Source organism: Chiloscyllium punctatum, chromosome 14, assembly GCF_047496795.1.
Source record: "Chiloscyllium punctatum isolate Juve2018m chromosome 14, sChiPun1.3, whole genome shotgun sequence".
NCBI classification, from domain to species: domain Eukaryota; kingdom Metazoa; phylum Chordata; class Chondrichthyes; order Orectolobiformes; family Hemiscylliidae; genus Chiloscyllium; species Chiloscyllium punctatum.
Genome location: NC_092752.1, coordinates 11558846 through 11571995, shown reverse-complemented (window position 1 = coordinate 11571995; position 13150 = coordinate 11558846). Strand labels below are relative to the sequence as shown.

The 13150-nt window shown below is 41.8% G+C and overlaps 1 protein-coding gene across 2 annotated transcripts in view; it reads left to right on the top strand.

Annotated features, from left to right (window-relative positions):
• The window catches only part of LOC140485594 (probable E3 ubiquitin-protein ligase HERC3), a 93127-nt gene that overhangs the window by 46092 nt on the left and 33885 nt on the right, over positions 1-13150 (top strand). For both annotated transcript variants that reach the window (XM_072583881.1, XM_072583882.1), the window contains exons 8-10: positions 206-363; positions 4456-4532; positions 5999-6111. In XM_072583881.1, coding sequence (XP_072439982.1) covers positions 206-363; positions 4456-4532; positions 5999-6111 — 348 coding nt within the window. The remainder of the gene's footprint in view (positions 1-205; positions 364-4455; positions 4533-5998; positions 6112-13150) is intronic.

The following is a 13150-nucleotide window of genomic DNA, read 5'->3' as shown; positions in this document are numbered from 1 at the left end:
TATTCCAAAAAAGAAGTGCAGATTATTGTCTTGATTTAAGAGAAATATATAATTGGATTAATTTAATCAATTGGATTAGTGACTTAAGTTGATCAAAGCAATGAGTAAAATGTACAAATTATTAATAAAAGCTTAGATGCCAGTGCAACAGAGCATGTCAAGCTTGTAATGCAGTATTATTGTAAGATGTTCTTCCTTCTTTCAGACAACACACACTTGCCTTTGTCCCTTCTACTGGCCTACTCTATGCATTTGGACGTGGCAACAGAGGCCAGTTAGGATCGGGACACACAGTTAACTCTCAGGTTCCGTACAAGGTAGCTGGAAACTGGGTAACTCACACACACAAGCCACATCCTAACGGTGAGTGAAATTTCAAGGCTGCCCTGGACCGAGCAACACAATTTCTTGCTCTTACATTCAGTGTGAATGTTATTCACCCAGCACCTTGAGCAAAGTGTTGAAGTCTATCCTGGCCTATTTTTAGCAGGAAGCTACCTCCTTCTGTTAGTTATCGATTTGAATGATATTTCTGATTTAGGGATGTTGCACCAATAGCAATCCTTGATGATTGACTGGTGAAATTGTCGATTTTCTTTTTCTGTCTCTGTGGTCAGCACTGCTACTTCAGTGCCAGGGACCTGGGTTTGATTCCACCCTTGGATGACTGTCTGTCTGCCTGGAATTTGCACATTCTCCCCGTGTCTGCGTGGCTTTCCTCCAGGTGCTCCAGTTTCCTCACACAGTCCAAAGATGTGCAGGTTAGGTGGATTGGACCTGTTAAATTGATAATAGTGTTCAGTGTAGGCTAGGTGAATTAGCCATGGTAAATGTGGAGTGAAGGGATATAGTTGTGGGCTAGGTGTGGGTGGGATGCTCTTCAGAAGGTCGGTGCAGACTCGATGGGCTGAATGGCCTCCTACACTGTAGGGGCTCTATGATTCTATGAATTGTTGCATGGGGTATGGGTGTTACGGAGAAGGCCAATATTTATTGCTAACCCCTAATTGCCCTTGAGCAGTTTGGTACAACTGTGAGGCTTGCTAGGCCATTTCAGAGGGCAGTAAAGAGTCGACCACATTGCTGTGGTTCTGAAATCACATGTAGGCCAGGCCAGATAAGGATGGCAGATTTCCCTGACTAAAGTAAAGTCACTTCTACCAAACCATAGGGCCGTTTTCTTATGCGAATGAGAGCTGACTGTGTGGTAGTTTAACCTGAGGGTCTCCACACCTGGGGTGGGGGGATAAATTGAAAAGGAGAGTAACCTCAGGCAGGGCAGAAATTGAATGCATACATCTGTCTTACTCTACATTGCAGATCAGCCATTCAGCCAACTGAGCTAACTGAGCCTCGAAAGGACTTTAGTGAACCAGACGGAGTGTCTTTTTTAACAACAATCACCAATAGTTCCTTGATTAATTTGCCATGACTAAGTTTTCATGAATCAAATTGAATATTCAGTCAAAGTTGCCAGTGGACCATTGTATCCACTGTCCTGCCCAACATACTTGCCTTAACTGTTCCGGCCAAAGCAGAAAAGGAGGTCAGCCATCTCCTTATAGTATTGGGCTGTTTGAAAATTGTGGCAATTCAGCCTCCAGCTGTTCTTTAGAAAGGTGACAAGATGGGTATCATGTATGCCAGCTCCTTTAACTTTTAAGCCATATTCAGGCCCTATAAATAGACATTTCATAGTGTCATAGAGATGTACAGCATGGAAACAGACCCTTCGGTCCAACCTGTCCATGCCGACCAGATATCCCAACCTAATCCAGTCCCACCTGCCAGCACCCCACCCATATCCCTCCAAACCCTTCCTATTCATATACCCATCCAAATGCCTCTCAAATGTTGCAATTGTACCAGCCTCCACCACATCCTCTGGCAGTTCATTCCATACACGTATCACTCTCTGTGTGAAAAAGTTGCCCCTTTGGTCTCTTTTATATCTTTCCCCTCTCACCCTAAACCTATGCCCTCTCGTTCTGGACTCCCCGACCCCAGGGAAAAGACTTTGTCTATTTATCCTATCCATGCCCCTCATAATTTTGTAAACCTCGATAAGGTCACCCCTTAGTCTCCAATACTCCTGGGAAAACAGCCCCAGCCTGTTCAGCTTCTCCCTGTATTTCAGATCCTGCAACCCTGGCAACATACTTGTAAATCTTTTCTGAGTCCTTTCAAGTTTCACAACATCTTTCCAATAGGATGGAGACCAGAATTGCATGCAATATTCCAACAGTGGCCTAACCAATGTCCTGTACAGCCGCAACATGACCTCCCAACTCCTGTACTCAATACTCTGACCAATAAAGGAAACCACACCAAACATCTTCTTCACTATCTTATCTACCTGCGACTCCATTTTCAAGGAGCTGAACCTGCACTCCAAGGTTTCTTTGTTCAGCAACACTTCCTAGGACCTTACCATTAAGTGTATAAGTCCTGCTAAGATTTGCTTTCCCAAAATGCAGCACCTCTCATTTATCTGAATTAAACTCCAACTCTCAACCCATCTGGTCCAGGTCCTGTTGTAATCTGAGGTAACCCTCTTCACTGTCCACTACATCTCCAATTTTGGTGTCATCTGCAAATTTACTAACTGTACCTCTTCTGCTCGCATCCAAATCATTTATGTAAATGACAAAAAGTAGAGGGCCCAGCACCGATCCTTGTGGCACTCCACTGGTCACAGGCCTCCAGTCTGAAAAACAACCCTCCACCACCACCCTCTCTCTTCTACCTTTGAGCCAGTTCTGTATCCAAATGGCTAGTTCTCCCTGTATTCCATGAGATCTAACCTTGCTAATCAGTCTCTCATGGGGAGTCTTGTCGAATGCCTTACTGAAGTCTATATAGATCACATCTACTGCTCTGCCTTCATCAATCTTCTTTGTTACATCATCAAAAAACTCAATCAAGTTTGTGAGACATGATTTCCCACGCACAAAGCCATGTTGACTATCCCGAATCAGTCCTTGCCTTTCCAAATACATGTACATCCTGTCCCTCAGGATTCCCTCCAACAATTTGCCCACCACCGAGGTCAGGCTCACCGGTCTATAGTTCCCTGGCTTGTCTTTACCACCCTTCTTAAGCAGTGGTACCACATTTGCCAACCTCCAGTCTTCTGGCACCTCACCTGTGACTATCAATGATACAAATATCTCAGCAAGAGGCCCAGCAATCAGTTCTCTAGCTTCCCACAGAGTTCTTGGGTACACCTGATCAGGTCCTGGGGATTTATCCACTTTTATGCGTTTCAAGACATCCAGCACTTCCTCCTCTGTAATTTGGACATTTTGCAAGATGTCTCTCTTTCCCTACAGTCTATATCTTCCATATCCTTTTCCACAGTTTCAAGTCAAGCCTGACACCTAGGGGATGGGTGATTCCTAAAATAATGCCACCCACCAGCAATATAAATCTGCAGGCTGTGATGTGACTGTGGAATTGCAGTGGCAGGCTGTTGATGCAGAATTTCTATTTTCTATACCTTCTGAACAGGATCTCCTTCCCTTAGATTAATCCCCTTCAGTTGGTATAGATTATTGTCCTGACTAATGGTAGGGGTAGAGGGCTGCCATCAATTCTTTTTCTACTCTTGTTTTTATTAAAAATTAAATGACAATCTTCTACTATCTTATGAAAAGAACTTTAATGGATTAAAGAGCCCCTGCTGGGGTGCTATAACAGAAACAAAATCAAATGGTTCACTTGAACTTTTAGGAATGGAAATTTACCAAAATCAAATCAAAATGCCACAATCTGGGGTGATCTCTAGTCTTTAAAGAATCTTTATTCTACACTTTTGAAAGAAAACAATAATATAGTCAAACAACCATGTTTGGGGATTGTGTAAAAGAAACAAAATTTAATGGAAACTTAGAAATCTAGAAGGAAATCTTACTAAAATCAATCAGAATAACATTATCTGCAATGCACCCCGACCCCTGAAGTGCTCTCCAAAGGCCAATCCTCTATTCTATACTGAGTCCAAGGGCCTGTTGAGTGACAGTGTTAGAAGATCATTAGTAAGTCTTAACAAGAAGAAGTACTTGATTGACTAATAGAGCAGATTTGATGGACTGAAAGGTCTAATTCTCATCTTCATATTTTATTGTCTTATGTATCGTGTCACCAGAGTGGGTGGAGCTCAATAGTATCTTTTAACACTTTCAGAGCCATTACCCTCTAAGACATAGATTAGAAACAATGCCCCAGGATTCACCTCCGTCTTATTCATCTCCTGATGCAGTTGTGCTTTCTCGTACTGTGCAGCCAGTACCAGTAGCTTAATGGATAATTTCTGTGTTGAAAGACCACTTGTTGGGTGGGTATTTCGTGAGCCTCAAGGTTTAAGCCAGTGAATTGTTGATTATTTTAATCTAATGGTATTTTCTGAACCATAAGCTATTGTGTGCATTGAGACTTGCTTTGATCTGTCGGCAGATCAGTCCATGTATCGTGTGCTGAAACATGTTTGCTGTGGAGGAGATCAGAGTTTCGCCCTTTTCTTTTACCATGAGGTGAGACCAAACCCATTAAATACCCCTGTCAATGCTTCAAGGGTGTGATTCCTTGATTTTTAAAGGTAGAAGGGATGTGCTGAAGGATCATAGGATATGGTAATTTTTGATTCGTTCTTCATTGATGGTCTAGAGCCAGCAACACAGTCTTAGTATAAAGGGCAGGCCATGCAGAATTGAGAGGCTGGGGAGCCAATTCACTCAGACTCTATGGAATTCACTGCCCCAGAGAGCAGTAAAAATAGACTGGCAGGAGGCTGGAAGTACACAGCAAGCCAGGCAGCATCAGGAGGTGGAGAAGTCGATGTTTCGGGTGTGACACTTCTTAAAAGCAGTAAAGGCTGCCTTGCTGACCGTGTTCAAGTTTGGATTTGATTGATATCTGCCCATTAAAAGCATGCCATGGTATTGATGGGATAGTATAGGGAAATGATATTGAAGTGAAAATAGCCATGTGCTCATTGAATGAAAAGGTTGAATTATGAATGTGGACACTACTGGCCTTCATGTATCCTGTATCTTAGTAAGGATTCCTGTTAATAATTTTGAATGATGTAGATTTGGACATGTGGAATGAGAAACACTGATTTTATGAAATATATTTATGAAATGCAGATTTTCTAGTTTTGATTATTAAGCTAAGATTTTAAATCTGAGAATAGTTTGTATGACCTGTCAGCTGCTTTGAACAAGTACAAGACAACAGTTTGTCCACTGTCGGAGTGGTTAGTATCTAGCAATGGTCAGCTGAAATTGAAGCACCTGTTCCCTTTCAATCGTGAAAACATACACCGTCCAGTGTTGTGTGGCTGCTAACCAGAAACAGTGGGAACGAAGTATCTCAACATTTCTCTTTGCTGTCTGTGGAACCTTTCTGGCGGTAAATTAGCTGTTGTGTTTATGCCACAGCAGTAAAGGAGCTTGCTTTTTAAAAAAGCTTCATTAGCTGTGAAGTGCTTTAGGTTTTCTTCATCTGCAGAACATAAGTGAAAACTAAGAAAGGGAGGGGAGTAGGACTGGCTGCATTATTCTCGGTTGGGGTTGGCACAGGTTTGACTGGCTGAATGGCCTCTCCCTGTTTGTTTCTATGATGCAAGATTGTGCAAACATGGGGATTTGATTTAGGTCTAAATCAGCAAATAAGATCCTGTCCTTGTGATTAACTATGTGTGTTTTGTGTGTGTGGGCGCACCTGTCAACTGTTTACTGGATTAGTGAAGTCTGAAGTGGAGGGTGTTTTGGTTTGAATCTCCCTATAGGCCTAAAATAAAACCAAATCAACCATGAACTCCTTGAATGGTGGAGCAGAGTTGATGGGCTGAATGGCCTACTTCTAGTCCAATGTCTTTTGGTGTTAAAACGTCAGAGTTGAGCAGCAGGAGATTTGTTTTTTTTCATGTTTCGAGTTGAGCACACATGATATCTTTGTCTCCTCCTTTTTGTCTCCACTTTATGTATCCTTCTAGAATTCACAAGTCCCTGATGATTTCCGCTGTTTGGATCATTTGAAGCGTGTCAGGATAATCAATAACAACGTGAATCGGTGGATGCTAAGCCTTTCAGGGAAGGACGTACTTAAGTAAGTTTTGATCTAGCTCTGACAAGTGTCTTTAATTTGATTGAATTGACTTGTTTTAGCTTTATTGTCACATGTACTCACATGAGTACAGTGGAAAGGTTAGAGGTTGTCACTTATGGCACCATCTTAGGTACCTAGGTACAGACACTTAAGTGTAAAAAAAAATTTTATTTAAAAGTCCAGCAAAAGTACAAAATCATAGAAATAAATTAGAAAAATAAAGAAATAAAAAGTTCAGAATAAGAGTCCTTCCACAATAATAATATAAAGAAAACAACATTTTTAGAAAGAGACTTTCAGATAAAATCCACCTAGTCCATTTTCTGACTCTCTGGGCTGGAGGACCTGACCCCCCACATTGGAATTCTGGGCAGGATCCATTATGAAGCTGAAAGAAACATCGGATGGAGTTCAGACTGACTGACTGGACCCCCCCCCAACAACAACTGACATGTTACAGTTCCTCATGTTGCTTACCAAAACCTGCATTTCCACCTCCACGCTCTCACTTGGTCCCTGGTCTTTTTAAACACTCGCTGCTGCTCCTCCTCCTGCTGCTGCTCCTTTGCTGCTTGGCCTGCCAGTAGGAAAAGTCAATTCGAGCAAAGTTGGCCAACTTTGTTCTCCGTGCAGATCTCGCCTCATGGTTCTTGGTGTCTCTCTGAAGATTTACTTCAGGATGTGTGCTTCTCATGTGTGGTCTGGAATCTCCTCTTATTAAGCAATGACAGAATGAAGTGCCTGCCCCTCCTGTCTCCTTCAGTGAGGCATCCGTCTTTATGGCTAGTTGGCCTGGTGTTTACTTCCTTTTCCAGCACCATTTCCAGGCCTAGTGTTGGATCTAGCTTGTCTTGCTTTTTGCAATTTCCGTTACCATGGTAGGCTCCCAACTTTGCCTTGGAGAGTTCCTAAGAGGAATACACACACAGACCAGATACTCAACTACAGGAGCAATCATCTCAACATCCACAAAAGGACCTGCGTCAGGACATTATTTAAACAGGCCACAACACACTGCAGCACCCAGGAACTACGAGCAACAGAAGAAAAATACTTACACAACATCTTCAAGAACAATGGGTACCCGATAAGCACAGTCTGCCAATTCTTAAACTCAAACAAGAAGACACAACACGCCCAGAGACTCTAGCCATACTACCATATATCAAAGACATCTTGGAGATGACGACCAGACTGCTCTGACCCCTTGGCATCATGGTAGTCCATAAACCTACCAACATGCTGAAACAGCTACTGATGAATCTAAAATACCCTGTATCAACAGCCAGCAAAACAAATATCATAAACAAAATACAAGAATTGCAATAAACACTACATCAGACAGACACGAAGGAAAATAGCCACCAGGATACACGAGCACCAACCAGCCACCAAAAGACATGAGCAACTATCACTAGTATCCTGATACACAGGTGAAGGAGGACACTATGTCGACTGGGACAACATGTCCATCCTAGGACAGCTAAACGGAAACATGCACGGAAATTCCTAGAGATCTGGCATTCAAACCGGAGCTCCATCAATAAACTTATCGGTTTGGACCCCGTTTACCAACCTCTGAGAAAAGGAACTGGAAATGATATCACCTGTCGTAACAGACCAAGAGACATCAATAGAGAGCAGACAGAATGTCAGCGCTTCACCAGAGGCACACTGATGATGTGACCTAGTATGGTGACAAAACATCTGAGAACAAACCTTCCAGCAAACTTAGAATCTGAACCTCAACTTGAGCTACAAATCTTCTCAAAAATCGCAGTACCTAAAGAGGGCCTAAATTCATCGCCTGATCAGAGACACTATGACATGCCTCTGGAGCAAGTGGGACTTGAACCTGGGCCTCCTGGCTCAGAAATCGGAACACTGCCACTGCACCATACGGACCCCTTGGAGACTAAAATTGTCAGCTTTGTGATATTGAGAAATTTTTCACTCCCTGGTTTCTCAAAGGAACTTCCTTTCAACAAAGAAAATTGTCCAGCTTTTCAGCTTCAGTCACAAATTGTGAAAGTTTCTGTTTCTTCTTGCTCATGTTTTTTTTCCCCTAAAGCTCTACTTCCCTTGTGGTACATTCCCTCTTCCTGGCTGGATGTGCAGCCTTGGGCCACTGGGTAGATGACCACTCTCACTGACTTCTGGCTTCAGTGTTTACATCCAGCCTGGATTGATTGTGTAAAGTCATATTCAGCTCAGTGGACCCATTGTGCTCCTTTTGAGTTTTTTCTTTACTCCTTGTATGTCAAACCTTTAAAAAAAAAATCTGTGATAATTACCTTTAATATTTTATACGTTCCCTTTTCTTACCATTCTCTAGGTAAGCTGTTTTTACTGAATTCCCAGTTGGATTTATTGGTGGTTGTCCTATGCTTATGATCCTGAGTTATGGTCACCTTTTATGGAGTTTGGGCTCTTTACAGACTGGTCAAGGAGCAGGTGGAGTGAACTATCCTCGGGCTCAGAAGTAACACTGTTTATTACACATTAGTGGTAAACACTGCTTTACATGGTAGTCATAGGTTTACCAGGCTCTGACTGGGAGTTTGACAAGGTAGGCGCTGCAGTGTTCTGTCTCCAGCATTACAGTACATCATCTCAGAGTAGAGAAAAGTTCGGAGAAAACCTAACTCAGAGTTGTGATTCTATGAATTCTTTACCACCGAGAGCTGTAGAGGCTGTGTTGTTAAGTATATTTCAAACTGAGCTATGCAGAGTTTTAATTAGTCAGGAAATCGAGAGGTATAGGGAAAAGGCAGTTAATTAGAGTTGAGGATTATCACATCAGCCATGACCTCATTGAATCGCAGAGCAGACTTGATGGGCTGAATGGTCTACTTCTGCCCCCACGTTTTACAGTACCATTGGATATGGACTAATATATTGTCTTCCTGCGTTCATGTACAGGTTCTAGTCTAGTCTAGGATTCTCTTGTCCACTCTGCTCATTTATATGTAGCTCAGTGACATCCTCAAAGTTGCTCCAGGGTTCTGAGATGCTTGCACACAATCCCTCACTTGGAAACATCTCTCTGCCCACCCCATCAAATCCTTTCTAATTACCTCAATTGGGTCAGCCCTCCTGCCTTCCCTTTTCTATAGAATGAAATTCTGTCTGTCTGCTGCCCGTCCCCACAGGTATAATGCTAAACAATGGAGAAGGGTTGAATGGATTGCCCATTCTGATTTTGCAAAGAGCTTGGTTATCTTACTAAAACTTATAAGATCCTGAGGAGTCTTGATTTTGTGGATAATGGGCAGATATTTTCTCTTGTCTAGAACTGGTGGACTTAGCTTAAGGATAAGAGGTGTACGTTTAAGATGGAGATGAGAAGAATTCTTTTTCTCTCAATGAACTGATGGTCTGTGGAGTTTTCTTTCCCAGAAAGCAGTGGAAGCTGGATCATTGAATTTATTTGAGGACAAGTTCAATAAATTTTTGATTGACAACAAATTTGAGAGTTATGGGGCACAGTCATGCAAGTGGAATTGAGACCACAATCAGATTAGCCACATGAAAGCAAAATGCTGAGGTTGCTGTAGATCTGAAATAAAAACAGGAAGTTCTGGAGAAACTCAACAAGCCTGTAGAGAGAGAAATAAGACTTAACATTTTGAGTCCAAAGACAACTTCGGAACAGAGCAGCATAATCTCAGTGAATGGTGGAATGGGCTGGTGGAAATGACCACAATGTAAAAATCATATTTCTCTGACTTAAAGTTGCTAGTTGCTTGACCAAGTTAACACTGGGGCAGAATTTAACTCCAAACAAGATTCCATTGAAATGTGTCATGAATAGAGTGGTTTTGGAAGTGCAGGGGACTATGGGTATTCTTGCTGCCATCATTAGTCTGTTTTCTGTGGCGAATAATGTACCAGGGCACCAATTTTTTTGAAATGCAAAGTCATGTGGTGAAATCTCCCAACCTCCTGGCTTATGAGCCAATCCGAATTGGCAGCTTGCCTGCGGAACCTTGTTCCAATTATTAACCTGGACTGGTACTGAATGTGTAAGGATGATGTCATACCAGGAAGTAGAACTAGTTGGGTGCTGGCTGTAGTTAACTGCATGAAACCAGTTGGTTTCTCCTAAATTAAGTTAGTGGCCTGATACTTTGGCCCAGACATACAGAAATAAAGTTGGCTGCTCAAGCCTACTCCACACTCGTGGTGGGACCACCCTTGCAAAACATTTCTCCACACCACCCCATGCAACCACATCATCATCTAGAGAAGGTTATAAAAACTAAAGATCTAAGAAGGGAAATTATCATCTTTTTTGTTATTACTCTCCAATCACCTCAGATGATTGAGACAAGTTCAGGAAATCAGATAGACCAATGTTCTGTGTAAAGACAATTTCCTGAGTTAGAAACCAGTTTGGCTCACTCCCTGTAAAGAGCTCACCACACCAGCCAACAGTCCCTGGTGAAGGGCTTCTGCCTGAGGCATCAACTCTCCTGCTGCTTGGATGCTGCATGACCTGCAGTGCTTTTCCAGCGTCATACTATTCAACTCTGACTCTCCAGCATCTGCATTGCTACTTTTCTCCTAGTTCATTCCTGAGGCTGTATACTTCCTGGGGAGAGAAGAACCATCTGATATTCATTCCTGTATCCCTCTATCAGATTCCCTGTACAACTATGATCTGTGAAACCGATTCGTGAATGATGGATTCTGAAATGATACTGTAAAGGAGACAATAGCTAGTTGAAACAAGACAGCAGGTTCATTTGACAAGTACACACAGAAGACTTAGCATTCTGAGAGACTGTTTTGCTGGTTGAAATTTGATTTTTATGTTTATGCATCTTAAAGGTAAAATATGGTTAAGTAGCTTTCTTGAGTAGCATAATTTTATAGGATATGTACAATAATTACAGGATTTCACACTACTCTCTCTCAACTCTGGTTTATATATTGTAAAACTAAAGACTCCTATCCCAGTGTGTGTACTTGAGCATTGGATCCCTTTTGTTCTGTTAATGGAGTTCCTGTTGGTGTGCATTCCACTATGGTGGCATCCTTTTGTCTTTCACACAGCACCCCACCACACCCAGCTAGGACAATTGTCTTGGCTCCGGGTTAAATAATCCTTTTGACTCTACAAAATCAACAGAATGTTTCTTCCTTCCGTTCCAGACCAGTTTCCTGTCTATCACTATTTCCCTTCAACAGATTACAGTGGTCCCTAGCATCTGCAGGTATTCCAATAACTATATCCCTTTTGTGTGTGTTAAGGTGATTATCTTTCTTTCTATTGTGTTTACAGTGGCTAGTATGATTTCAATGTTAAATGTTTTGATTCCAGTATACATATTCCAGTTCTTCCCCTTATCAGTGTTTCCAGTTAAGTGCCACACCTTATTTATTTGACTATTAATAATTCTATATCTACACCACCTACTGCAATGCTGAATTATTATAGATTCTGGCAGGTAACCATTTGTTCTATGCTACTTGAAGTAACTAGACCAAGATTGTTGTACCTTTTCTGAGTAGCTGAGTTGCAGTTAGCTACGAACTATTCTTGTAGCTTGCCTCCTGATACTCTTAGTTCAGAAAATATGTCAACCTCAGTCTTTGAATATTTCACTTGACCCCCAGAAAGAGTTCAAGATTATCACTAAAGTAGTCATTCTTACTTGTATTTCTCAAAGGTCTAGCTTTAATTAAACATTATACTCTCTTCTAGATATCCTCAGTGGAGGAACTGTCCAGTTTCTGTCACATTTTAAATAATTCCTGTGTTGGGGGCAACTTCAGAATTGTCAACATGTACTTTCTTTAATTTATGTTATCGTTTATAGATTTGGCCCTATTCTCACCCACCTCCATCTCCATCTACTCTATCACTCTCAGGGGCAGTTCTGAGCTACCTTTTTCAAGTCGATGTTCCCTCCAAGTTGTTCTCTGGGTCTGGGCACAGCTTTGAGGAACTTATTGTGAGATGTGCTGGATGCAGTCATAGAGTCCTAGAGTCATAGAGATGTACAGCATGGAAACAGACCCTTCAACTTAGGGATTGTTTCGTGCAGTAAGTACAGAAGGCAATTCCACATTCTCCACTCGCCTACCAAACATCATAACTCTGACATTTACATACTGATAAAATTCTCCCTTACTCAATCCACTATATCATAAAATAGTTATGACACAGGAGGAGAGCTATTAGTCATTGAGCCCATACTAGCTGTCTTCAAGGACAATGTGCCTATTCCCACATCTCCACGTTCATAACCCTGAATTTTTTTCTCTTTATTTAGTATTCAGTAGCTTTCAAAATGCATGATTAAATCTGCCTCTACTACAGTGCATTGCCAGGCAGAGAGTTCCAAATCCTAACCACTCGCTGCTCAAAACATCTTTCCTCATATCACTGAGTCTTTTTCATTAGAATGTTGTAAAATGCATGAAAAGACAGGCCTGTAAATTGCATACACACTGGATGAAGCAAATCCTATAAGATATCACCTGTCTGATACAGTTTTATGATTCTTGGGATGTGGCTGTGATCTTATGAGGAAAGGTTGTGTCCGAGGCTGTTGGAGTTCAGATGACTGAAAGGGAATATGATTGAAACACGATTAGATCCTGAGAAGCCTCGACAGGATAGATGCTGAAAGGGATGGTTCCCTGTGTGTGGAAGAGACTAGAACTACCACACACTGTTTAGGAATATGAGAATTTAAGATGAAAGTCAAGAGAAAAAAATTTGAGGGTTGAGAGCTGGTGGAATTCTCTGCACTTGTTGCAGCATCATTAAATGTTTTTAAGGCAGAGTTACATATACTTTTCTCTGACAAGTGGTTTAAATGGAATAGCAGATAGCTAGAAAACATTTTTGAGCCCAAGGTTGCCTGTAATTTTGTTACCAGCTACGGGTATCTCAGGCCAGTGTGTGTGCAGTGACTTCAAGCACCAGAAGTTATCATAGCAATCGGCATGCTGAACACTGGAATTCCCGTGCATCTGCACAGCTGTACATCTTGGAGGGAATGCTGATCAACTGTGATCTTTCTTT